The sequence below is a fragment of the Phyllopteryx taeniolatus genome, chromosome 17 (assembly GCF_024500385.1).
Source record: "Phyllopteryx taeniolatus isolate TA_2022b chromosome 17, UOR_Ptae_1.2, whole genome shotgun sequence".
In the NCBI taxonomy this organism is placed as follows: Eukaryota; Metazoa; Chordata; class Actinopteri; order Syngnathiformes; family Syngnathidae; genus Phyllopteryx; species Phyllopteryx taeniolatus.
In genome coordinates, this window is record NC_084518.1 from 1,096,919 (window position 1) to 1,124,828 (window position 27,910).

At 43.9% G+C, this 27,910-nt stretch overlaps 1 protein-coding gene and 1 long non-coding RNA gene across 5 annotated transcripts; one reads left to right on the plus strand and one right to left on the minus strand.

Annotated features, from left to right (window-relative positions):
- Window positions 1–1,309: 1,309 nt before the first annotated feature.
- On the minus strand, window positions 1,310–27,209 carry LOC133467069 (uncharacterized). 3 transcript variants are annotated; one of them, XR_009785127.1, is made up of 4 exons: window positions 26,355–27,209; window positions 3,753–3,869; window positions 1,992–2,316; window positions 1,310–1,910 (listed from the first exon to the last, which is right to left on the minus strand). It is a non-coding gene; the product is annotated as an uncharacterized LOC133467069 (long non-coding RNA). The 3 variants fall into 3 exon arrangements; XR_009785126.1 differs by lacking the exon at window positions 26,355–27,209 and adding an exon at window positions 4,812–4,994 and having other exon boundaries at window positions 3,753–3,865; XR_009785125.1 differs by lacking the exon at window positions 26,355–27,209 and adding an exon at window positions 4,812–4,994.
- Window positions 5,217–22,191, plus strand: LOC133467068 (moesin-like). Of its 2 annotated transcripts, XM_061751522.1 has the most exons (13): window positions 5,217–5,510; window positions 14,501–14,584; window positions 14,866–14,961; window positions 15,053–15,327; window positions 15,410–15,493; window positions 16,419–16,565; window positions 16,646–16,742; window positions 16,839–17,002; window positions 17,268–17,398; window positions 17,481–17,641; window positions 17,716–17,808; window positions 18,779–19,009; window positions 20,694–22,191. In XM_061751522.1, the coding sequence occupies exons 1-13, from the start codon at window positions 5,499–5,501 to the stop codon at window positions 20,856–20,858; spliced, it is 1,740 nt and encodes a 579-aa protein (XP_061607506.1). In that variant the 5' UTR covers window positions 5,217–5,498; the 3' UTR covers window positions 20,859–22,191. The 2 variants fall into 2 exon arrangements, with proteins under 2 accessions (XP_061607506.1, XP_061607507.1); XM_061751523.1 differs by lacking the exons at window positions 5,217–5,510; window positions 14,866–14,961; window positions 15,053–15,327 and having other exon boundaries at window positions 14,526–14,584.
- Window positions 27,210–27,910: the final 701 nt, after the last annotated feature.

The following is a 27,910-nucleotide window of genomic DNA, read 5'->3' on the forward strand; positions in this document are numbered from 1 at the left end:
AATAAAGTTGTTATGTTATGTTTATACTGTGCTATCTCCTCTTTTAATTGTTAAAGCAATTTGGGGAATGTTCCCTTTCAAGGCATACTTGGGTGAGTTTGGTGTGGAAGAAGTCCAAACATTTTTGGAGTGAGCTAGAACTGAGACTGAGTCAGAAGCCCCTTTTGTGTATCTCTGACATAAATGTTGTTCTGGATGAATGCACACAAAAAAAAATTAAGTAATACAATAATATATATATTTTTTTTTTTTTTTAAATCCCACAGACACAAAATTTTGGCTTCCCATAATTGTTATAAAAGTGAGATAACATCCATTTTCTGATAAGTGCCTAATAGTCCCCCCCCCCTCCCCCATATAATTAAAATTGGGCATCAAGAGGCATGTGCACAAACATTTTGGGGGGCAGGTGCTCAACTTTTATGTGATTTATAAAAATAAGACTATTCACTTGTAACCTGGAAAACTCCATTGAAAAATATATCAGGGGCATGCGGTGCATTTTGGAACTGGGCCTTCGGTGGCCGAGTTAAGTGCCCACCCACATCTTAATACCACCAGTATCATGTCGCAAAATAATGTACAAATATGCAATAGAACTATTTACGGTATTACAGAGAAAGCAAGCCGCTTAAGCGTATTTGAAGATATATAACTTTTACCACACACAAAAAAAAAAACCCATAGCAAAACCTTTATCTTACATCACCTCCCAAAAAGTACAAATTTCTACACTAAAATATAGCGGTTTTAATATCATGACAAAAGCATAAAAAGTAAATAAAATACATCGTACTCACCAGATATGCATATTATTATTATTTTGCTCCTTCTATAGTTGTTGTACTGGGTAGTCATAGCTAGCTAGCTAGCAGTCAAAACTAGCAAGTTGTGAATACACTCATTTCCGGGTTGGAACAACCATCAGCCGCCCTGTCATCACGATGTCCAGTTTTCCTTGAAAAGTCAACTTTGAAAATGAGTTTTTAAAAACGGCCGATATTCGTCTTTATATAAGGCACCTGAGCGAATCCCAATGAGTTCCAGGCAGGACACGCCGTGAGAGGAGTTCGTCCTGATCAACCAATCAGAGGACGGGAAAATGCAGGCTCGCCTCTGCGCCACAGCGAAGGTGGAGAGTGACGTCAAATTGGTGAATCAGACGTGATTGGTTAAGAAAGTCAACACTTTTTATGGGGTCCTCCATCAGCGGATTACATTGACATGGCAACAGATAGAAGCATCTGATTGGACGAAAAATAATAATACATTCAAACTGGGACACACGCTATGAAATGAAGACAAAAGACTGTTGGAAATAAATAAATACGTATAGTATTATTTTATACATATAATAAATATGAATATCAACAATTTAATTAAGTTGTAAATGTGGGTGATAGCTGATAAGATTTAGACCAGCAGAGAAGATGGGCGGACTCAGGGGGTGGTCAGGCGAGGCAGCAGCCACCTCACTGCCCCCCCCCACCCCAATGTGTCGGGAACAAGCTAGAAAAAAAAAATCCATCCATTTTCCATAGTGCTTCTCCTCATTAGGGTCGCGGGCGTGCTGGGGCCTATCCCAGCCGACTCTGGGCGCGAGGCGGGGTCCACCCTGAACTGGTCGCCAGCCAATCGCAGGGCACGTCGAAACAAACATTTGCACTCGCATTCACACCAAATGTCTGCAAATTTCAATCTGCAATGTCACTCATTTGCCGTCTTGTCACGCCTTCTGTCTCTGAGTGGTTGTACCATCCTCCCTCAAGAGACGCTCAACTTCCAGTTAAGTCAACATTTGAACTCGAGCGCTCTCTGCTGCAAAACGTTGTGCGTAGCATTGGGCTCGATTAGCAGTAGACTTTGGTGCAAGCCTAGTGAACATGTTGAAGTCTGCTTTCTTGAGGTCACTGCGGGATGCACAAGAATTTGCGATTGAGTTCTAGTAAGTTGCTCAAATGGTGAGAAGGCTCCACAGGAGGTCATCTTACCCTGGAAGTAAGTGCAGCTGATGAGAATGTAACTCATAGTGAGTCAACACAAAGGTATGCGACTCGGCTACTTTTGAAAGGCCCCCAGACGTAACACTGGCATCGTTTCAGCTCGGGCACTGTGTTCTTCACCTTTTCTCCCTCGTCCGCACGCAGCACATGGGTTGTGGACGTCACGCGGATGCGGAGGCCGACGTCGGGCAAGAGCAGGGGACGCGCCCCGGACGGCTCGTCCACACACGACACGGACCTTGGAAAATAAGACGACTTCCAGTTCCGTATCGGAAACTTTTCAAACGTACAGACGGGCCAGGTCAGCTTGTTCCTAGATGGAGTTTATTAAAAAAAAAAAAAAAAAAAAAAAAGTTAAATGTTAGTTCATATTCCATCAATTCTTTTTTCATGTAAAATTGTGCTTTAGGAATAAAGATGAGTACTAATTTTCTTTTGTATTATACTGTTTGCATAAATAACCAATAGTTTTATTTTATTCATTGACCTTTTATTTAGTTTCAGAAGGTGCTATACAAATAAAGTTAACAGTATTTACAATTACTCAATGAAACAACTACTTAATAAGAAAAGTACAAATATATGTACAATTTGTAGATAATTCACAAATGTAATAGTAATTGTCTATTTACTTATAATTCGACCAATTATTTCCTAATGTGTTGTCGACCCCCACGAATAAGTTTGTTCTTATTTTCACTTTCCTGAAGTTTATTGGCCTGGCTTGGGCGCGGGCAGCGTGGGTTCAGGTGCCACTCAGTGACCTTGCGACCGCTGTCTACACGTGCCCAGCGACGGACTGGCGACCAGTCCGGGGTGTAGTCCCCATTTCGCTCAAAGTCAGTCGGGATAGGCTCGAACTCCCCGCAAACCTTAACAGGCTAAGCGGTATCGAAAATGGATGGATTATCTTATTTACAATAAACCAATTAGCTTATTATATAATGACAAAAATGACAAAATTATATATCTTTATGAATATATTTTAATGACATATTTTAGGGGAGAGAAAAAGACTGCATAATATACTTGTATACGTGCGGGGGGGTTAGAATTAAAGAACACAAGACTGCATGTGGCCCGCGGGCCATACTTTGCCCACCGCTGATTGAACGTCTCCTTACAAGACAAGCAATCATGTTTTTGTCTCTCAGCTGTTCAAGCCACAAGTTACACAATGAAAACAAAAAGACTATCTTTGGATGGATGGCCAAGACGGCGGGCCACCACGAACCTTTAGGCCGGCACCATACCCCAAAAACCACAGCATCAGTTCTGGAAAACTCCCCAAAAACATTCATGATAAGCGCAACTGATAGACGAGTCTAATTAGATGACACGCGTTGCACATCCCTTTGCATTTGTTCACTTTGTGGATTTTCTGGCAAAGCAGTGGGAAAATGCTTGCGCTCTCGCAAAATCCAGTTTTCGACGTGATGAGGAAGTGTTGGCTCAATGTGAGCTGCATGTTGAGAAATGCGTACAAAGACATCATTTAGCTTCTCCGGCTCTGAGGAAACGCTGCCATGAATCCTCCGTCTGTATCGCCCAAGAGGAAGTCAAGAAGCCAGCGGTTATTGTTGCCTATGATGAAGCATTTTGTGGAATTTGGTGAAACATCTTCTGCCTGTTTAGCCAGCCCTTCTTGGGAACTCTGGATTGGGCTTGCCGTTTCCGGGTGGTGCACACAATATGACGAGTCAAAAATAAAGCCATGAAAGCACAACTTTGTGATTTGAGCTCGCTCACCACATTGTGGGCCCGCATGAACATTTCTGCTGTGGCGTGTGCTGGACGCTTTTCCGTCATTCCAGTAGCGTTGGTAACTTGTGGGAAAGGCACATGACGCTCCTTTATTTCCACTGCCTGTAAAAAAAAACATTAGAATAAACTACTTACTACTTAAGGCAATTGTTTTTTTTCTGTTTTAGTTGCAGCTAACTCGGTTCACCTTCCCTTTTTGTCCAAACCACAATTTCACAGTACTATAGTATTTAGTTGGACAACAAGAACAACAACAACAATAAAAAAAAAAAAAAAAAAAAAAAAAAAAAAAACTGCAATTTCTGGAGAAGTTGCGTTCGAATGCAGAAATGCTACTTAGATGAGTAATAGCACACGTTGCGTGACTTTTTGGAACATGGTCAAGTTGGAACGGTGTGAATGGGATGTAAAATGGCGAAGGAGAGGACAGATGAAAAACACAGCGGTATAATCATAATAATAAAAAGAATAAGAAAAATAAAGGTGTTCTGCATTCACACAAAAACGCCCCCTAAAACCGGCTAAGAACTCATTTCGTAGCCTCGGCACAAGCTGCAAAAGTACTCACACTCTTTTAGTAGACTTATGTAAACATTTCAAAAGCACATACTTTGAAATGTACCTAAGTACAAAAGTAAAACATAAATACAAAAATAAAATAAAATAAAAAATTTTTTTTTTACTGTCAATTCTATACAATACGCGTTTTTATAACTTGGCACAATGGAAAATAAACCTCTGCACACAAAATAGGTATTATGGTAATAAATGATTTCATACAGATCTGTTTGTGGCACGCACAATTCTTTACTTGCGTAAACCTTATAAAGCATAAGCTAAACAAACGCATTGTTGTTTACTTTCAGTGTGGGCAGTTAATTAATTTGTTATATGTCGTCCAGGTTTTAGGTTTTTGGGTGTTGAGGGGCTAGGAGGTTGAAAAAGGTACATAAACAGTAGAAAATACTGAGGTGTTTTCAAATATAGGGAGTAAACGTACACATTCGGCAGAGTAATAAATATTCAAGTAAAGTAGAAATATACTTGCTACTTGAGTGCCGAGGTTGGTGTTTTTGTTCGGCATGAGTCGAAGTTGGACTTGAAATGATTCTGAAATAAAAGTGAAACGAGAGCTCTCGAAGCCGAGCCGGGGCGAGCCGAGCCGAGCCGAGCCGAGCTGAGCCGAACGAATGTGTGTGGCCGTGATGATGCAGAGGCAGCAGGCGGAGTCTGCGGGCTGCAACTGAAACAACCCAAACCAAAGCCGACAAAGCGGGCCGAGCCGAGGCGAGCCGAGCCGAGCCGAGCCGAGCCGAGCTTCTCCCCTTCCTTCCTTCCTTCCTTCCTTCCTTCCTTCCTTCCTTCCTTCCTTCCTTCCTTCCTTCCTCTCTTCCTCCCTTCCTTCCTTTCTGTGTGTGTGTCTGCTGTCCTGTCATCGGCCTGGGTGTGGTTTGCGAGTCCGGGTACCGTTAGCAGGAAATCCAGCTTTCGAGGCCATTTCGCTTCGGAGGGCGCAACAAAGACTTGCTCTTCCCCTCGCAAGTTGACGAGAAACGAGGTTTTTGTGGCTTTTCGATCGCGCTAGCAAGAAAAAGGTTGGCCAGGAAGGCGTTTCACTGGCGCCGTTGTTCGGATGGGAAAAAAGTTTTCTGCTGCTTTCGACAACTGCTCGTCTCTTCTCGTCGCCTTTTTGATTTTCTTCTAACCCGGAGCGGACCAACAAAAGCCAAGATGCCGAAAACGGTAAGCGTGAAAAGCTAACGATTCTTATCGTGTCGTTTTTGGAGCGTGTGTGGCGTCAAACGTTTTGCTGTGCGAAGCCTTTCGAAATTCAAGCGACGACACAATACTTTCCGTTAGGCGCGTGAAACGAGCGCCGTCTTGCATCTCCTCTTCGTCGAGGCCTTCCGGCGCCGGCCCGAGCCGGGAGCGGGGGGTGCGCCCTCCAGGGCCCCGGGGGCCACGGAGCTCGGCCTGGCCCGGCCCGGCCCGGCCCGGCTGCGGGTCTTGCCAGCCTCGCCTCCGCCTGCCCCCCCCCAAAAAAAACTGATTTCGAAAATACTTCTTTGACATCACATTAACTTTAGCGTTCCATTTCAACGTGGCATAGCTGGAAACAATGAAGAGGACCCCTCCTCTCATTGCTGGGGGCGTGCGTGCGTGTGTGTGTGTGTCGGTGGGGTGCGCGCGCACACACACGCACACTCTTTGTTAAATTCAAACTGCATAAAGCTGTTTTCCCTCGGGCAGATACGAGCCAAAATATTTTGGGACTCGGGACAATGCAAATGTCGTCATCATCATCATCATCATCATCATCTCGTCTGGAGCTGCTCAACTCTGACGTCAGCTTGGACAATCAAAGGATTTGTATCCCGCGATGTCGATGATATTGTACATTTTTAAATGCGTATCTTTTCTTTTAAGTTCCCAACACAGCGGTTTGGAACTGGGCTCCATCAAATAATTAGCTATAAATGATCTTTTGTCAGATGTACACATCCACATATTGTATGCCAATAAAAAGTCCAATAAACCAATGACTCCTCCCTCAGCTTTGCCAATTTGCCAATTTGCGGCATTGCTGACGTGCGTGCACACGCGCAGCATTTCGAGCTAGTGGCAATGGAGAAATATTTCAATTCAATTTGGTGAGGTTCCTTTCTGTTAAACAGGTCATGAATATTGGTTGAAAGATTCCAAAATGGCATTTAGGGGTGCGCACGGTCGCTGGTGGTGAAAACATCTGTCCAAATTTGGTCAACTTCATATTTTTCCCACAAATCGATACGATACGCGGCTCTGTTATCCTTACAAACTACTAAGCGAGTGTTGAAAATAGCTCAAGAACCTCAAATGGTAGAATGTTTAATAACAAAAATGTTTAATAACAAAAAATTCTGTCTTTTTTAAATTTCCTGAAAAATAATAGTTTTGGAAATGAGAGGATTCCGGACAACAATGACCACATGGTAGTTATGGTGAACTAAGATTATATGGGAGTCCCCTGGAATGGACGAGGTTTGAGAGCATCTGCCCTCTTTGATATAAATTGCATTCATAAAGGCAAGAAGGAATATTTTGATGCATTCCTGTGTTTTTTTTGTTTGTTTTTTTCCTCCAAAAACATAAAATGGGTCTGGTGCTTTGTCCTCCACACAGGATACTTGATAGCTGCCCTCGATATATTTGAGCTTAAACCTAGTTTAAAAAAAAAAAAAAAAAAAAAGTATACTTTTGGTGGACCCTGCGTTTTTAAGTTTATTTGATTCCATTGGTGATCGTTATTGTTATCACATCTACAAGTTAGGATTGCCAATTAGCTATTTGAAACGTCGGGACTAAATATTCTGTTATTTTATAAAACACACAGCTACCAAGGAGTAGGGCCACGCCCAAAAGTTAAAAAAATAAAAATAATAAATAAAAATGTACTAGGAAAAAGAGAGAATATCATTACAATATAAACAACCATTTGGTGAGAATTGGCCTTTTATGAGAATAAGAAAGTTGTAATACTACAAGACGACACGAGGATGTTTGACCACATCAACACCATCATCAGATTGAGCAGTTTAATATGATCGGATCTTGAGAAAGAAATACAGACCAAAGTCAACTCTCAGCCATAATTTCGATATCGTTAGATAATCAACCAGTATCTCATAATCTTAGCCGATTAATATACGACAGAGGCTGCTGTTGGTCGCAGACTCTGAGAGTTTACGTTTGTGTATGAATTTTGCAATTCCCTTGTGAAAAAAAACCCCCAACAAACTTTTTTTGTCACATATTTGGAGCCTATGGGAATTCATTTCAAGATTTAAGTATCAGGTAACAATCACCACTTGCTCAAAGGCTGAGCTTAGTTCAGGTTTCAAAAGTTTGTAAAACCGCGGCGCCGCCCTGAAGCGGCTGACACTGCTCTTGGCCTTCAGTGCGAGTGTTTACTAATACTTGTTGAAATATGTTAAGCCTGTCATGTGTGCCAATGAATTGCCTGAGGAGTGCCGCGAGGAAAGTGTCAGCCTGGACAACAGTGGCGTGGTCCGTTTACCATGGGTTTCCGAGCAATAATACACTGCTCGCTTCTATGTTGTTGGGATGGGTTGCTTCAGTGCTAGAAAAGAGGAAACTGCAAGGGGACAAACATCTGGTCAAGAGGAAGGTCACTGGCCATGAACGATGGTAGAAATAACTGAAGAACAATTCTCTCAGGCTAAAAAGTGGAGTACTTCCTAGTGTCGCTGATTGGTGTCGAAAGTGTGAACTCGTTCTTCTGGAAGGTTGTTTGTAAACTTCAGGGCAGGGAAATCATCGAAAAGAAGGAAGTGAGATAATCTGACTCGGTGAAAGTAGGAAGGTGAACAAAAAACCCCCCAAAAACCAGCGTTTGAGTCAGTTGCATCAATCTTGATGAGTCGCAATTATTCCAAACGTCGCGCGTCTCCGCTGGCAAGTTCTTGACTTTCTCAAGGAAGGCACGGTGTGACTCAAATGTTCTGCTCTTACATCAGTTCCTTTCTGGTAATTTCCTCGCTCGCAGCCTTATATGGACTTTCACATCACGGTCTAGCTGCTCTCCTCCCTGCTCCTCACATGCCGTGGTGCACCACTCAAGATTGCGCCGGACTACTTACTAAGCCTCCTTTTAATCACACGTTGCTGTGATTCCTTTACTGTAAAACATCACGATACATTTGAGTTAGTTTTGAAAAAAAGTCATTCATTCAGTGCGTGGCACAAATGTCTCCGCCGGCAGACGGAACATTCTCTAATGTAAAGTTTGGTCAGAACTTACCGTTTCAGCGGGGAGTCACCGACATAGCCAGAGGGACAAACACGGAGTGTGCGTGTTGCTCAATGGAAAGACGTGGAGGTATGCTAGCGGGGGATTTAACGAGACCCTAGCGCGCATAGCAGAGCAGATTAGCACTTTGGAGAGTTGGAGCTGGTGGGAAAAAGTGAATGTTTTTTACACAAATACTTATAGTTATATTTTCACTTCGGATCTGGCCTGACACTTACACTTCGGAAAGTAAGGGGTTTTATATTATTACTGTGTGTCCCTTTTGTGTGGCCGTTAGCTCTGTCTGTGGTCCGTTTGTCTGTTGTTTTCAGCTGGAAAAATCAAAGTTGTCGAAAGATAAGGGCAAGTTTGAGGTTTTGCCAAATGCTTGTACGGCAAGTTCTGCCCTGGACACTCCTCACACAAGTATTGGTGAATTATAGGAAGTTAGCTTAGCGTGAACGGGTTTTCACGAGTTGATCGAGCGAAGCACCCGTTTCAGCGGCGGGTAGAGAAGGATTACCAATCAATGTTAACAACCTCCCCAACAAAAGCGACTTGGCTCTGGCGCGAAGATGTGTCTGAGCAGATGGATGCGCGCATGTATATTTAAGGAACAATGGTCATGGGAAAGACCCCCCATCACTTTGGAAAGAAAGCTCATCCTCCTTTTCATCCCTCCCGCTTCCTGTCTGCCAGTTTGCACTCTTCAACTGGAGGGTTTCGTTCAATGTAACGCTCGGCCGCATGCAGCCCTCGGCTGTAAACACATCTGGACAGCAGACACACAACCGTACACACAGCCACAGGGTGTTTGAACACACGTGGGAAGCTTTAACGCCGTCTTAATCTGAACGGCAGTTCTTACACACGGCTTTGTTCATGAGTTCGGTTGTATTTCTCACATTTCTATTTTTTTTTTGGAACTTGCCAAATCTTAGATCACCCGACAAGCTGAGCAAATATCATTACAGTACCTCCACCAAGCTTTAGTAGGATTATGCCAGAACTGCAAGACCGGTTTTCACAGAACTTTGTAAAGGGGCGTCCCGTGTACCGCCAAATAACTCGTACAGTTCTACTGATGAGGATACGCGTTAATGTCAAGAGACCGTTTCAGATGCTTGCTGAGAAATGTTGTTGAATGACTGCTCAGATCGTGTACACTTATTATAGGCCTAGCATTAGGCGCACAGTCATTACACATTTTGCAGTTTCTTCGTCCGTTTGCTCAATTTGAGCCATATTGCTTGTCAGGGTTACAAAGGTTGTTCAATGGTTTAAAAAAATATTCCGTTGAACTTGAGTGACATGGTTTAGACCATAGGTGTCAAACTCGAGGCCCGGGTGCCAGATGCGGCCCGCCACATCATTTTAGGTGGCCCGCAAAAGCAAATCACGCTCGTCAACTTCCGTGATTTTTGCTCAAATCTGTACCCAAATTCCAAATTGTCATAATAATAAACAATAATATTGAGATATTGCATTTTTCTGTTGCCAAACCCTTCTTCTACAGTAACTTAAACAATACTTGAACAATCTATTATCCTTGTCTTCTGATTTCAAAACTAGTTATCCCTCAATTTGTTGCGTAATGGTAATGATATGATTTGGTGATTAAACATTTATATGGTTTCACTGTTCTAATGGCCCTCTGAGGGAAATCATAACTCCAATGCGGCCCCGAGACAGAAATGAGTTTGACACCCTCGGTTTAGACTGTCAAGTGCCTGTATGTGATCAGTCACAGTCCTTTTTTTAGAACAGGGGCTTCCCACCAAAATCACTTAAAAACAAAAATTCTTAATGCGCAGCATGCATGCATTCATTATAATTCAGCCCCCAGTAGTTTGTCACCAACTGACTGTTGAATAACTTAAAAAAAGATGACATTTAGTGCGAGTGTAGACGAGCGGTCGGGTAACATCAAACATAAATTAATACAAGCACTCAGTGACAGTCAATTGATGTAAAGGGAAGCTTGGGTTTGAACATAAAGTTATAGTTAGTTATTGTAATTCAGTAAATATTAAAGAAACAACAACAACAAAAAGGTTTTGCGTTTCTGCATTAGCGAAACAGTTTGAACTCAGACTTCGTACAGCAAAGTGGCGGCCATCTTTGTGGATTTTATAAAAAAAGAACATTGCTTTGAGCACTTCAAACACCTCTTAAATCTTCCAGAACAAATCAATTCCCATAAACAATTGATTGCTGAAGTACTACATGTACTAATTACATATGACTCTAATTTGAAGGTGTTTTCTGACCAAATTTCACAGACAAACGTTCCCCCAAAAGGCCATTTTTTCCCCCGACACAAAAAATTCTCCGCAACCCATTGTCCGATTTTCACATTTCTTGCTGCGTTGTATTCGGGTTGAAGTGGCCGTTCCAACCGGACCCCGTATTTTGACAGACTGCCATTTTTGGCAAATCTCGTCACACTGCTACTTCATACAGTATAGACAACATTTAAAACCATTTACAGGATATGTATCAATAACCTTTGGATGTGTGTCACTGTGTAAGAGTCTAAATGAGTGTGGATGTACCCCGTTTCATATGCAGAGGTGTACTAACGCACTACATTTACTCAAGTAACATTTTGATAAATTGTACTTGACAGAGTAGTTTTAATGAAGCATACGTTTTACTTTTACTCAAGTATTTGTTAAAAAGAAATGGTACTTTTACTCTGTTACACTAATCCACATATTGCTTGCGACTGTCATTTATCAGTAACTGCGTGTGCGATCTATTTTTTAACTTAAGTTTTCGACTTCCGCATCGGGCGCCTTTGGGCCCACAGTGATGTTTGACTCAAGTTCAGCAATGAAACGACACAAGAAAGTCACATGTCTGCACACAGTCTTCTATTGGGCTTTGCGGGCCAATCAAAGTGAGCCGTGACAGCCGTGCACGACTCATGTTTACGTCACAGACTATGAAAAACAACAGCTTTAACATGCATCGTAGTTTTGTCACTGTCCAAACTTGGACATTTCAGCCCACTTCTAACTTGAGAAAACACCTTGCGGTAAATTGCTGTTGTTTTGGCTGTGAATATGACAACATTATTGGTCTACTCTACCCACCTCTGCTCATATGTAACGTAAGATTTTAGATGAATAATCGGAAGGTAGCTACATGACTTGTACTTTTGGATGTTGTGGTTGTCAACCTCTGGTGACTTCCGGAGGGATTGATCACTGTATTTGCTATCATACGGCAATAGGAAAATGAGATTAGAGCTGTGTGACAGTGCAACAACTCATGTTAATGACTCAAGTCATGTTTAAAATGCCATTCTCACAACATTAAACGGTGAAAAGTGTTATTTAGCCGTCGTACATTGTGCCGTTGCCGTGGGGGAAATGGTGAGGACGGCGACATGGAAACCTGGCACGTGGGCCGAGCGGGTGCGAGTGAGTGCGCGCTAAGAATAGTGTGGGTGACACGCCCGAACACAAGCAGAGAATGTAGCCGCGAAGCTTCCGTTTTCATGCAACATTAGTGAGTCGGGCTCAGGAAATGAAGTCCAATGAAATCCAGCTGGGTCATCGCGAGCTGAAATGGTTTCGTATCGACATATTGCTTGCCACCTCAAAACATATTCCAAGTACCACTTGTTAAAACGGCTAACTTACAATTCCATTGCAACATGTTGGCAATTTTTTTTGTTTTGAGTTTGTTGTGACATTTGTGTGGGGCCAATGATACATTACTCGTGCACTCGCTGTAGCGGTCTCGCCACGCTGGACTATTTGCATATCTGTTGTTGACCAATACTGGCCACTCATGCCAGAGTAGCATCTGCACCACTTGCACACAGACTGACGAGTATCTGCAACATTTGCACAATCAACATTGTCCCAGATTATCGCGCTACTAGTCACTTTACACTGCATCCACTCCTCGAAGTCTCGGCGCCCTTTGCGCAATGCTCATTGCACCGGACTATTGCAATATTAGTCATTCGAACTGTGTGCTAGAGGACATCTTTTTGCACAATTGTCCCCCCGAAAAAAATTGTACCGGCATTACCAGATAACTAGCAACCCTTTATTGCTCAGTGACTGTTTTTTTTTTGTCAATGTCTTTCTGTCTCCAAAGTGTTCAAAGTGTCTGTTGTCGTACTCGAGCGGCTCCAACTCCCCGAGACAAATTCCTTGTGTGGTTTTTTTTGGACATATTTTTTGGCAAATAAAGATGATTCTGATCATGACAAACACTGAAATAGACTTCATCTGAAACAGTTAAGAGGTTTCATTCCCATTAAGTATATCTTTGAGTATTTTGAAAAGCACGATAGCAATAAAATGTATTATTTTTAAGATTAATATTGTAAGCCACTGAAACATTATGTACAGTTTGAACTTTACTACTGCACTTAAATATAGGAAAATAAAAAAAAAGTGGACTTAATGATTCAATTAAAAAGGATTGCACATAAATGTCAAGTAAAAATTGCACTGAAATGTTTGAAAACAAAAGTTATATAAAAGATTGAATATTGCACTTAAAAGTTCAACACAACTGAACTATACTCAATAAATGGATTTGGGGGGGGGGGTTGAAGCCACTGCATCATTATACAGTTTGTACATGTAATTCAGCGTTTCTTTCGTGTACCACTAGAGGAATCCCGCGTAGCAGTTGCGGTGCCGCATGCAGTATGCGATTGTGTTGCCGCTCGGCGTCCACCCAGATTGCCTCGCTGGCGATGACAGGAAGCGACAGGGGGCCAAGTGTCCTGAGCTCTTAACTGCGGTTCTGCTGACACGAATGGCAAAGAGTGCGGCTCTCGTCAGTCCCCCCCGCAAGTGGGAAATAATGCGTCGCATTGTTGTCGAGGGCAGGCGTGGGCCTCGGCCTGCGCAGTTATTTCCCAGCAGGCATGTGTGCTGCCTTTTTCATCATCTCCAAGGGGGCTGAGAAATGAGAAACGGCAACACAATCGGTTTGCTGATTCCAGAGCAGATCTAATATTTGTATGACCTCGGCGACCAGACGCAGGCGTGAATAAATGTACCTGATGGATTTTCCACTATTTACTATTACGCACAAGTTTAATGTCACATTACCGCTGCAAAAACAGAGCTTGTGATTTGTGGTGGTTTTTACAATACGAACCACATTCCTCTCTCAATATCAGAAGTGAGTTGAGTCAGTGCATTCTTGACGTGAACAGGAAGTTCCCGAGCGGTGACAAACGAGCTGCAAATAGGCGTACTAGTAAGTTGTCGGCGGGCCGCAGAGCGGCGAGCCGACTGGCTGACGGCTTGAAACATGGCAGGAAGCCGGCCGCTCTCCTGAGGGCGAAGCGGCAAAAGGCCTCGCAAGGCCTCGCCACCGGAGGATGTGGTTAACTTCCTGTAGATAAGTTCCATACTGAGGCCCGGGCCAGACGGGCTTTCATGGGAGTCTACTTGCAGAAAGAAACAAAACAAACAACATTGTGGGCTTGTTGACGGCGCGTTGGCAAACGTGCGCAGTAAATTGTTCAGTTAAGTTGAAATCCTTCTGACTGTAAGGCGGCTTATATGTGGCTTCTCTTGAATTAGCATCTAGCATTTTGTCTTTTTTTTCCCTTTCTTTTTTTTTTGGCACACAAGGTTGATTTGGTGTGCTATTTCAAAAAGCAAAACAAAATCAACCCGAAAACATGGATATAAATGCAGTTGCCGATATGACATCCCTTATAGATGCAATACGCATAGTTTCATTTGGAATGACCGAAATGTTCAATTAACAAATGACTGTCCTTGTTATTGGAAACTAATTGTTTTGTTGACCACTCCATTGTGTTTGTCTGTGGCTGGATTTTTCCACGCGCAGTATAGTCACACCAACAACATTGGTGAAGTGTATTTGTTTTAATTGAAGCTCATGTTGTTGTCATTTTGCATTGTTCCCTCATTCTATTTGTTCTTGACTTTAGATTAGTGTAAGAGTCACCACAATGGATGCGGAGCTGGAGTTTGCCATTCAGCCCACAACAACAGGAAAGCAACTCTTTGACCAGGTAGGACAAATAATAAATCATCGGCACATTTTATCTTTGCTTTCTAGTGCTACTAAGTGATCTTGATAATAATGAACATTTGCCAGATGCCCGTACTGAACACCGTTCATTCTATCTGAATGTTTATATTATTGTGGGTGTAGTTTCCAAAACTGCACCATGCACTGTACACGCATGCAAAACAATTTTGCCTTTTGTGGATTTGTAATCGATCTGTTCGAGATTCGATATATTGTTGTCGTTGCTTTCTTCCATATACCACATGATGTATATTTTTGCAGGTCGTTAAGACCATTGGGTTGCGCGAGGTCTGGTACTTTGGACTCCAGTACCAGGACACCAAGGGTTTATCGACATGGCTCAAGCTCAATAAGAAGGTGAGCTCTTCATTGACTTTCCTTTCTTTGTCGCTATGGAAGCATTGAGTGAAACATTTGAGCCACGGTATATTCTACATTTGAATTTCAGGTGACGGCCCAAGATGTGAGGAAGGAAAGCCCTCTGCTATTTAAGTTCCGTGCCAAGTTCTTTCCCGAGGATGTGTCCGAGGAGTTAATCCAGGATGCCACCCAGCGGCTGTTTTTCCTGCAGGTGAAGGAGGGAATCCTAAATGATGATATCTACTGCCCCCCGGAGACGGCCGTCCTCCTGGCTTCTTATGCGGTGCAGGCCAAGTATGCTGACTACAACAAAGAAGTCCACACGCCGGGCTATCTGTCCAATGAACATCTGCTCCCTCAGAGGTAAGACGAGCAGAGGCGGTCATCTGGGATGGTGTCGGCCGCTTTATTCTTCTGCGTGACCTCTGACCGATCATGTTGGCAGAGTTCTGGACCAGCACAAACTCAGTAAGGACCAGTGGGAGGAGAGGATTCAAGTGTGGCATGAAGAACACAAGGGAATGATGAGGTAATCCCCGTTCCTCCTCCTCCTCCTCACGTTCACGAGATAAGAAATTGCCAGCTCATTATACGGCTTACTGGTACTACACTGGATGTACTTTTGTACTCCATGTGCCAAACTTTATCTGACTCTGCCTTCTCTCCTTTTGTATGCCTCGTCCAGTGGGCTGCCATGACTTTTCAAATATAACCCTGTCCAGGGCCCAGAGGTCACCATACACTTCTCATGGTTTTCTTTCAGTTGTCATAACCTAGCCTACGTCTTAAATCGTCTTAAATGAAACGTAAGCTATTTCATACAAATGGAACGTAGATGTATACCCTAGACACATCAGCGGACGATTACAGGGCTGACGACCATTCACAAGATCGCCCAACATTTCTTTGCCCCAGTTAGAATTTGCCAGCCAGTGTAAAAACCCTGCTGAGACTGATTTGTTTTGATCTGTTGGGACGTGCTAACACGAGGGGTGAGGCCATCGTGCATGAACACACCGGACACCGCGAGTCCGCTATGTTTCGAGATCGGTACGTTTCCCTTCCTCTAGCGCACTTGTAAGGGGTGCCACGGCCTGGCATGTCCACCAATACACACGCCCAATAGTGTGAAAAGTAGACGTGTCATATAATTACTGTGCAGTAATCTATTTGTGGGTGATAGGGACCAAGCGAAAATCCACGAGTAAGCGATCCCTAAAATAGTTCAATTTCCTATAGATGCCACAGGATGGCAGCAAAGCCCCGTCTAATAGAAAAATATCTACAGTACAGGTGTCATAAAACAGAGCCTTGAGGAGCACCGGAAGTGGCTGTGGCATGCTGAGATCTGGATAGTTTTAAGTTGGCAAAGTGACAAAAGATCACTTCCTGCCTTGAATGCTGTAAGGTGCGATGTGATGTCAGGACATAAAAGACATCTCTTGTGTCTGCAGAGAGGAATCCATGATGGAGTATTTGAAGATCGCCCAAGACCTTGAGATGTACGGAGTCAACTACTTTAGCATCAAAAATAAGAAAGGAACAGAGTTGTGGCTGGGAGTGGACGCTTTGGGACTCAACATTTATGAACAGAATGATAAGTAAGTGAATACACTCATCTAATGCGTTGTATCTTTTGGGACTTGTCATCAATACTGAAGTTTGTGCGTCTATTTCACAGAATGACGCCCAAAATTGGCTTTCCTTGGAGTGAAATCAGGAATATTTCCTTCAACGACAAGAAATTTGTCATTAAACCAATTGACAAGAAAGCTCCTGTATGTTGACCTGTCAAACTGAAGGCTCCTTACCCATTCGTCTCGCTATTCCTGGCCGTTAGTTACACTCCCTATTTTTTTTTTTCCCCCCCCTAGGACTTTGTATTTTATGCGCCGAGGCTGCGCATCAACAAGCGCATTCTGTCTCTATGCATGGGGAACCACGAGCTGTACATGCGCCGCCGCAAACCCGACACGATCGAAGTACAGCAGATGAAAGCTCAGGCTCGGGAGGAGAAGAACCTCAAGAAGATGGAACGGTAACGGTCACATGGGAGAACCGAACACACACACAAAAAAAAACTTGCATCATTGAGGTGTGGCTTACAATAAACACATTCAGGAGTGTCAATTTCAACACACAGAAACCTGGCATGCAAAATGCAAAAAAAAATTTGTGCATAAAACCATACATGAATCACCTGCTTTATCACTCAATGAATCGTCTTGAATTCCAACATTCGCTGTTAAAGTGATTGTCTTCACGTATTCAAAGTACCGTGAATTATTTTCTCAATTCGTTAGCGCTCTGCTGGATAACGAAAAGAGGAAAAGGGAAGCTGCGGAAAAGGAAAAGGAGAAGATCGAAAAGGAAAAAGAGGAATTAATGGAGCGATTAAAGCAGATCGAGGAGCAGACCAAAAAGGCTCAGCAAGGTTGGTGCCGGGCCAGCGTGGGATGGTTGATGAAGGTGATGGTTGTTCTGCAGTCATGCTCAGGTGAAGTCGTTGTGCGCAGAGTTGGAGGAGCAAACAATGAAGGCCCTGGAGATGGAGCATGAGAGGAAGCGAGCCCAGGTGGAGGCCGAGCGCCTGGAGGCCGACCTTAAAGGCGCCGAGGATGCCAAGATGGCTCTCTTGCAGCAGTCCGAGAACCAGATGAAGAACCAAGAGCACCTGGTCAGTTTTCCACCGTACTTGTCCAGGTTACATGGGTTTGATGTACAAGAATAACGAGAGCGCTGTCGTTACAGGCCACCGAGTTGGCTGAGCTGACCTCAAAGATTTCCCTCCTGGAGGATTCCAAGAAGAAGAAGGAAGAGGAGGCCATACTGTGGCAAGAGAAGGTGCTACTGCTGCTTCCGTTCTTCCTAGTTGACAAGCTGAAGCTCAATATTCATATTTGGAAAATATACATTCATAAGACAAAGGAATACCTTGTAAAACGACTGACTTCTTGTCCACAAGTATCCAAAAGGCTGGATTAGACCTGCAGAGCGCAAAAAGTGCCCAATTCCGAGTTAGCGCCTCTATTCATTTGTTGCCCAACTTAGAAAACCATTTCATCACTGTTGACGTTTAGCGAACACCCGAAACAACCTCGTCGCTCACACGCTCCCAACGCACGTAGACTACGACACGCGACAACACACTTGAAGTCAGCTATGATCAATATGCATCGTACGTGGCGCTCGTCCTCGTTCGGGGCCACGGGTGCTTTGGGCGAGCGGCGGCGTACACGTTGACAAACGACCGTTTGCTCATCTTCTCATCTGTGGGCAATTTCGAGGCTTCGGTTGAATGTAAGCATGTTTTTGGAACAAGCCATGCCACCAGTGCTGCGTCACTAATAACTAAATAATACAAATATGAAACATTTATTTGGCCTGGACCGACTCTTCCCCCTTATTGGCTTCAATATAGATAACTTATTTATTGGTCTGTGCACAAGAGCATATTAGATAGTTGGCGCATTTGCTATAGTTTGATTGACGGTTTGACGGGTGCACCTTATGTTGCTGTTTGGGTAGACGTGTGTGCGTAAACGTCACCAATCGGCCCATTTCAAAAGGGTGGGGGGGGGGGGGGGGGGCAGGTACGTCGACGGGATGGATCCGATTTGTCTGCTGACGCCGGAAGATTCCCTTCTGATGACATCCCATTTCATGCTTTCTTTTTTTTTTCTTCTCATCACGAGGCTTCTCCCAATTGTACCACTCCCTGGGAGTAAAACCAAATATGATGTCATTAAACCGTATGCTGTAGCGTAAATCCATCCTGAGTGACCACTGATGGACAATCGTCTCCTTGCCTCAGGCCACCCTGGTGCAGGAGGACCTGGAGAAGACCAAAGAAGAGCTCAAAAGCAAAGTGATGGCGTCCCACGTTCAGGAGCCCCTCAACACCGAGAACGAGCACGACGAGAACGACGAAAGCAGCGCCGAGGCCAGCGCCGAGTTTACGTCGGCCGCCGCGTACAAGGACCGCAGCGAGGAGGAACGCATGACCGAGGCGGAGAAGAACGAACGCTTGCAGAAACATCTACTCGTAAGTCTGACCTCTTGTGCTTTTAGTGCCAAATTGTACTGAACCAAGGCACATATGTGCCAACAGAAATGTCACAAAAGGTTGATAGAATACGCACTGAAATAATGAGGGACTCTTAAATCGACTTCAGGTGAAATGTGGGCCTGTTTCAATTCTGTCGCCTGAATGGCAGCAGGCGGACACACCGATTAATTGGACCTTCTGCCATCTAGTGGACGAACATTTCATTGTTCTGCCTGTCCCCTGTCACGCTGTTGTCATAGCGACTCATGTTCTGGGAGCACGGTAGCGTCGTTTAACATTCGGGATGTCCCGAGCCAATCTTTGCGATCGCAAATCGGTCCGACGTCAGCAAAACAACGAGGATCGGATCGGATCGGATCGGACCGGATCAAAAATCTCGGATTTGACCGCTGTTATGCAAGCGGCCTGTTCCACGCTCAGCTCCAGCACTTGTTTCCTACAGCGCCTGGACGGCGTGCGGAGCCCCCGCGGTCGCAACAAAAGCTTGCTCAGGTGCTAACGTAGTAGCAGGGAACAAGAGGGCGTGTTGATTGCTTAAAGTCGTTTGAGACGCCAGTTGAAATTCACTCTAAAACTAAACTCTCATCACAAAAGAATTATTGAATGCTCAAATACATCACAGACTTTGTTTGGAAAAACACCATTGAAGTACCGACAGTAGTTAAAAAAAAATAAAATAAAAATAAAATACCGGAATTGAACTTTATTTTGCACTTAAAAAAGTATTATATAGTATTTATGGATTGAACTTTTGTCAAATGTATTTAAAATTTAATTTATTCAAACGTAGAATATGCTTATGTGTAGGTTAAGCAGTGGTTATCTTGCAATTTAAATCAATATTTTGGGGCATTGGTTGTATTGAAGATATTTTTCAGGATTTTCTCATATTTGAATTGATTTGATTCAATTGTAGTACACGCTTATTTTTAAAGTTACCGGTACTTTGCTTTGCGTCTGTTGCCGATGAATGTTGTCCGCTTGAGTAATATCACTCGCGCAAACCTTTTCCAACATTACATACCGCAGATTAATTCCGATCGAAGCGATGTCGGCCAAAACGGAAGGCCGCAATATCGACGACGTCACCGCGCATTTACGTCAGGACGGAGCCCGGCTCCATTCCGATTCACGGTTTACGCGACGAAAAATGTACTTCTGATCGGTTTGGCAAAAGGAATTTTGCACCCTCGTGAATTCCATTCGGATTCGGCCCGTTCATTCCGATTGAGGTTTTTATATGGAGCGTTTTCTCATCCGAATACAAAAGGCTCCATGTAAAGCAGATTATAGTTTCTTGGCACCGAGACGCCACAAGATGGCGCCAAAGACACACTTTTATGTTAGAGTTTCCCACTTTTTTTGTCTGTGCTTTGGCCTGAGCACGCTTTTCACCTCAGAACAGATTATAGGCAAAAAAAAAACCTTAGTAGAGAATTGCTAACATATGTAGAAAAGTACAAATGTACAGGTAGGATATTTTGTCACTTTGGTTCAATGGAAATGGCCCAAAATGTGTTTGGCACTGAACTGTAAGACTTGAGAGCTCCGCAGCAGCAGTGTTTTCTTTGAGAGCTTCAAGGTGCCGACTTCCTGTTCTAGAAGCAAGAGTCGAGTTGCTGCGGCCGCTATACTGAGCGTGCGCTAACTGCCGTTGCAGGCGCTAAGCTCCGAGCTGGCCAACGCCCGCGACGAGACCAAGAAGACGGTCAACGACATGATCCACGCAGAGAACATGCGGGCGGGACGAGACAAGTACAAGACCCTCCGACAGATCCGCTCGGGCAACACCAAGCAGCGCATCGACGAGTTTGAATGTATGTGATGCGCGAGCGGCCGAGCCCGCCCGAGCGGCGTGGCGCGGGCTTTTTCTCTCCTCCCAAACGCTTCGGCTGCAAATCCTGACGCGGCTGCACAAACACAGCACAATGTACAAAAATGGATCGGTCAAATTTCATGTGCTACCGTTGCGAACGGAACCATTAGGCAAGTCGCCGGTTGATAAGGGACATACTGTATTTTATAGGCGCATTCCTCACGTAGGAGGTTTGTAGCATATCGTTAACGGACGCATCAAATCAACTAATCGTAATTTCATCTCATCTTTCCGTCACTTCAAAATCAACGAGCTGAAGGTCAGCTCACGGCCGTTGCTGATAGATGCAAATTTACACCTGGGCTGCCGTACACGTGCAAAGTGAATTTTCTGTCCGGAATCATGATCTCTTCATGTGCCACACGACTTTTCAAAGCCATGTAAACGGTCTTTGGACTCGACTCGATTGAGGTTTTGCGGTGCGTCTGCCGCACACAATTTAGGACAACGAATGGCTTTTCTTTTTGAGATTTAGACTGAATAAACTTGTGCCATAAGAAACCCTTTTAGTTTGTAGTGTTAAATTTGATGAAAATGGAAGTGACCCGAAAGGGTTCATCTGCGATTGGATGATTTCGGTCAGATTGTAGCTCATGCATACGCATGTACGTCAGACTTTTATTTTTTTTTTTTTTTTCATTATTATTTTTTAGCTTTGGGGTTTTGACTTAGGCTTGTAGGTGTTAATGTATAAGCTTTTCATCAAATAGTTCTGTTATCAAAGGACAAGTCTTTAGTTTGTTCAATTCAACATCCTACGTGGTATGTTGCAATTTAATCTTAAATCAATCAAAAATAAAAAAATCAAAAAAATCACATCTGAAGGACCTTTTCACGTAAAATAATTTAACATGCACTGGAACATCGCAGTATTCAATATTAACCAAAACAATGATGAGTAGTATCTCAAATTCTTGCATTTTAATATACTGTATGTATTTAATTAATGACTTTTGTATTTTTGTGTTTTGGATTCTGATGTGATCAAATCATACGGTGTAAAAAAAAAAAAAAGAAAAAAGAAAACACCGCTGAGGATATTTTTGTATGATACAACTTCAGCATCGGGAGCAAGCACGCGATTACGTGCAAACTCGCTGAAGGAAGAACAAGCAACACCCTGCGCGCGTGCCCACCAAAATCCACATGCCAGCGACATTGTTTTTCTGAGATCGGCATCATATCAAAGCACAAGAAGGGTTTTGCTTGGTCCACACCTTTACATTACAGTAGTAATTTACATTATTTTGCACCGTCAAAATAAAAGTATTGTAGCAGTAGGTGTTTTTTGTATTCTATTTTGATGTGTCTGAAGGAATTTGTACTTGGATGCAATTTACTATCCAGTTTCTGCCCATCGTTGCCTAGATTTCTTTCACAAAACATCTGCCATCAATTCTAATGCATTTGCTATTTTCGATGCCTTTGGACGCACGCGTACTGCAAGTTTTACATGGGAAACAATTGCGAGCGCTCGGCTCAACTCATTCGTCAGAGGCGGACTCGCTCGTGTTTTCCGTCCATCAGTTCTTCGGAATATAAAGGAGTGAATCATAATTATTTTTTTGCATCTGACAGACAGTGCCTTGCCCGACTTTTGCTTCATCTCCCTTTCACCAGTCAATAAAAGCCAGAAAAAAAAAAAAGCACAGCGTCTTTTCCTTCCTGTGTTTGCAACTTGCCTTTAGAGGAGCTCCTCCAACTTGCAATATGTCACAACACGCTCATTTGCAGCTGCTAAACTACAATAGAAACATTTACATGAAAAACACTTCCAGGGCGTGAATACGTAGAAAAATAATTCAATACTTCAACTCAAGGTTCTTACTTGTAGTTTTGCGATGCGCCACATGGTGGCGACTTCAGCCCACGTGCGAAGGCTCCAGAGGGAACGATGTATTTATTATTTCGAATCCATTTAACCGATATTTTGTGTTTATTTCAAAATGTACTGCGCCGAGTCGTAGTAACTGTATTCCCAAGGCTCATAGTGCATTTCTGTAAATCTCCCTCAAAGCATCCATCTTTAGACGCCACCTACAAATAATTGAGCAGGTGATTGACAGGTCAGCAAAAAAGCAGCTCTCGCTTCAGTGTCAATCTGCTCGAGTAAACAAATAAATGAATACAGCAATAAATAAATAGTTAAGCAAGCGGCACATTGCCGCGAGCTCCTGTCAGCAGAGTCGCCGGCAAGCGTTTGTTTGGGGCCTTCCATTTAGAAACGGGGCTGCCGCTCGGCGAGCTTTCTTTCTTCACTTCATTGTTGGGGAACAACTTGATGAAAGTTCACGCCGCTCTTTCTCAAGAACTTCCTCTCCAGAAGTTGCTTATGCGACTTGGACGTTAAGCGGTCTCGCTGCGGCCCGATTTAGTGGAATTTGGCAGAAGAACATTGCACTGCTTAACGCATATTCTTTTGGACCATCAGCACCGATTTGTGTCACGGGCCATGTGGCACCATCAACTTCTTAAATGTGGGCTCGTTCATTTTCGGTGAATTCTTGACATTTACAACAGGAATGAGGAATTTAATAAAAAAAAAAAAAAAAACATTTCACACTGACATCACCTTTTTCTAGCCAATCTTGAGTCAGCTCATCAGGCTTCCCTGAGAATTCCCAATTTAATGGAGCATAAAATGAAATCACTAAAACTCATTTCTCTCAAGTAATGCAATAAGGCGAGCGCTACAATTTGAAAGCAATCATCGGCAGCCCTTTTCAGGAATGGAACATTTCCATTTTCGGGCCCTGGATCCCACTAGAATAGATCCGCCCCTGCATGAGAAGCAATTCCACAAAATGGAAACAAAACATTTTCTCTTCTGATGTATCTTTACGCAACGGGGCTTTATGAAGATACGTTTTGTTACTATTTTAGTTGTAAGCAGTTTCTTTGGATTTTGGTAGCTCTAGAAAAACTGTAAATAAAACCAATTTGCTCGTAAGTTGTACTAGAGGTTGTCAGGCAGGGCGTCGCCCCCCACACACACACACACAAAAACACGCTTTTGACACCCACGCTTCCCATGCTGCACCCTCTCTACCTTTGGGGAAAAAAAAAACAAAAAAAACTGCCAGTGTCAAAAGTTCATTTTAGTATATGCCGGAGGGCAGTAAAAAACGGACGGCGGTGTTCAAACGACACTCGGGCAGCACTTTGCCACGACAGTCAGCAACACTCAGTTTTGTCTGCGCGTGTGCAAAAGCGATGTGATGAAAGCAGGGACGGTATTTGCGGCTGCTGAAGGATGAGGAAGTTGTTTTCGGGTTCAAGTCAAGGCGGGCCGCCTTTTCGGGGTCGGGGGGGGGTGAAAGTAAGTGAGGCTCAATGAGCTTCTAAACGGACAAGTAGACTCTCAATCGTCAGCTCCATAAGGGACTTCCGAACATAACACACACAAGCAAAGCCGGCAAAGGAGAGGCGGGCACAATATGCGTATCTGCGAAAGCCATTTCACAAGCGTGACATGTTGACACTTTATTTCCACACATTTCCTGCGAGCGAGCAGCTCGCTTATCTTCCTGGTTTTGACTTCCCCTTTGCCGCAGTGCAGCCTAAACGCTCCGAGCGGTCGTCGTCGGGTCTTCGCGGGCAAAGACGGGAGCGGCGTCCTCACGCGGCAGGTAACCGATTCGGCCCGAGGTGATCGACGAACTCGGCGAGAGAACTTCTTCAAAGGCGGGCCTTTGTCCAATGTTGGTTTCTCCCGAGCGGTCAGGTCGGTTTTGGAGAGATCCGGCCCCCCACTTAGTGTATTTGACAAGCTGAGTCGAACACTCTGATTCAGCGAGTGTCAGTTTGTCAAATACCCGAAGTGAGGCGTCACTGGCCTACGAGACGCCGCCGACCTCCGCGCAACGCTCAACGACTCCACGGGCCTGGCGGGAAACTCGTCTCGACGTGAGGAAACCGCCAACAGTTATGCGAATGAATCATCTCGGATAGTTTAACATGAATACAATATAGAATGTTTTGCATGGTTACCGAGTGTCAAAATATGTGAAATGTGTACACTGTAAAACAATTAAACACATTGCGCACTTTGGTTAGGACTGCTGCCGAACATGTTTGGTGTCACTGGAAACAAGTACGAAGAAATCCTTTTGGTTCTTATTGCTGCCTTTCCACTGTTATATCAAATCCTATCTGAGCCACTTTGGGACCACACAAAACCCTAACCCAAAATCCAAAGTACACGACGGAAGTCAAAGGGGGTTTGCGCGCTCGCTTGATCGTCACACACTTAACTCAAAGACACGAGGACACTTATCAGCCGTTTGTACGCTTCCTGTTCCTGCGCGGACGAGCCTCATCGCTGACATTGCGCAAGTGCGGACGATCCTCTCGTTTCACAGCTCGTCACGTTTGCAAAATGGAACATTAGCTGGAAGTTAAAACAGACATCGACGTCAAGTCAAGCCTGCCGCACATTACGCACAATATGATGAGGCCCAATTAATTCATCCGTTTTTAGAGCGCTCGTCCTCATTAGGGTCACAGGTCAACAGTGCAAACACAACCACGACGCAGATTGCATCATTGAGGAGTGACAACATCACAATTTTACGCTGCTGCCTTCAATTTTCAGGTGAACGTTTTGTGTTTAAAACAAAAACAAAAAAAAAAGTTATTCCTTATAATAGCTTTTGTTTCCATACGCGTAAATGCATTCGGAACACTGTATACGCTGTATTCGATTCCAAATCCAAACTCAAATGCATCAAATGTGTTATTCCTTTACTGAAGATGAAGAGAAAAAAGAATAAAAGGCATTGTCAGCACTCTACTGATAAGCCCATTTCCTGTATACATTGAAAAGAATGCTTGAAGACATTTGGTTCCTGTGAATCACTGAAGTAATATTGAATTTTATTGTACGACTTCTGTTTCTGAGAGCTGCTTCACATGCGTGTTTTTGGAATGCGGGAGGAAGCCGGAGTACACGGAGAAAACCTACGAGGGTCGGAGTCGGGATTCAAACCCAGAACCTCTCGACCGTGAGACAAATGCGCTAGCCGCTAGGTTCCCGTGCTGCCCGTGATGGAAATAACCGGATGGTGCGCACACAGCTTGTCGTACATGTTTCTTTTTATACTTCTTTTTCCATTTTAAATCAAACTACGGGGCGGGAAAAAACAAAACTAGTATTTGAACTGGGGTGTGTTGACTTTTTATTCCCCCCATATATGACTCAAGTCAGTCTTGGATGTCATCAGTGTCAGTGTGTGATCATCAATTTATGAGAATATGATCAAAAAGTAACATTAAAACAAAGGGTGTGTCAGAAAGGTTCCAGGAATGCGGCCACAAAAGCACTTTTCAATAAAACGCAAGTCAAAGTCTGACGCCAAATCTCTACGCTACAGCTGTTCACGACCGTGATTAATCCAATAACATGACATGTACAAAATGTATTTCAATCAAATACATGGTACTCACCAGAGATGCGTATTATTTATAGACAAGCTCTAGCGTCTTTCGCTAGCTGCGTTGGGTCCTCGCTAGCGAGCTACGAGGTTGTTGAAGTGGCAAATAAAGGTTGAAACCAAGTTTACCAGCGACAAGCGTTGTCCGATGGAATTTCACAATTCGCACTTTGTCTTGAAAAGTCCGCCTTGAAAATGAATTTGAACCACAATTGTTACGTTCGCCAGCTTCCTCAGCCGCCGGCTTCGTGTGAAAGCAATGCGGGCGACTAGCTCTCAACCAATCAGAGGACGTCAGCGGAAGCCCGCCAGGTGCAGGTGTTTATTGAATCTGAAATGTGATTGGTTCAGATTGGTTCAAAAAAAAAAAGCAGCAGCAGACGTCTTCATTGTATAATTGATGACCATGACGACCACGCGCACACCTGCTACAATGTCCCGTGAGCATCTGACAGTTCCTGGCAGAGAAGCACATGGCACAGCTCCCGACCCACCCGACGGGGCTCTGTGTGATTTGATTGTTGCTTTTTCCAAACTCGAGGGGGTCATCCGGGGACGACCTCAAGACAGCTGCGATGAAAAAAGCCCATTTTGCCGATGAAATATAAACCTTCGATTGTAACAGCGGGCACAGCACTCGTCAATTAGTCCCCACAAGTCCAAATTGCTTTGCTGCTACGTAAGACTTTGTCCACTGGGTGGTGCTATCGGCCTGTTTCATTTGCTATTATCCATTGAACGAGGTTTAGACTTCTGGTTGACTCAAGCCTCCAGAAAAAGGGCCACAAACATGCAGTCGTTTTCAAAGGAATATTGGCAAGCAGCTGTTTTCGTGAATCTTTTTGGGGAAAATTGTGCGTTGGGTGTCGCAGGGGCTCAGAGGTGGCAGCGATGTGTTTGTTTGTCTTGTGAAGCGCTCGGTGTTGCTTTTGAAGCACGAAGGAAAGGCGCTCTATAAATAAAGGTTTGATTGAACGATCGAAGAGCGCATTGAAACGGTCATGCCATGCACAGCGCACTGATGTTCTTTCCAATTTCATTTCGTATTTCTTCCTTTCCTTGATCTTGATTTGTGTTTCGTCTTCCTCACTCAAACGTGACATTTTGCGACTCTGTATAACTATAGCACGTTTGCGAGGCCTCGCTAACGTGCGTGGCAACTCGCACGTATTTTCAAGTCTGCTTATGACAAACGAGCCTTTTGATGAAAATCGAAGTCATAGGCAAAGTATCAAAAACTAAAACTCATTGGTGATTTGTCTTTAATCCTTTGTGACGTATCAGTTAAATCGCAAGGATGACATAATTGTTATTAATAAAGAGCGAGGAGGAATACAAATGTTCAATTCCAAAGCTCGCCACAGCGGGCGCGGCATATGGAAGCTATTTGAAAAGCATTTCAATGTGCCACCAATGATTTGTTTCCCTTCTGGACAACATGAAACACGATCATAAATGTATTGTATTGCACCATAAAAGAAAAGGATGAAGCACTTCGGCCTGACAAAGGGATGGCGGATGAGAGAGAAGACGAGGGGACACGCGGTCACCCATTCTCACGCGCTGTGC

Excerpts from the sequence above, each read along its gene's own strand:
- LOC133467068 (XM_061751522.1), top strand. Across the intron at positions 16,743-16,838 it reads CAATTGACAAGAAAGCTCCT|GACTTTGTATTTTATGCGCC; the intron begins GTATGTTGACCT and ends TCCCCCCCCTAG. Across the intron at positions 17,809-18,778 it reads CCATACTGTGGCAAGAGAAG|GCCACCCTGGTGCAGGAGGA; the intron begins GTGCTACTGCTG and ends TCCTTGCCTCAG.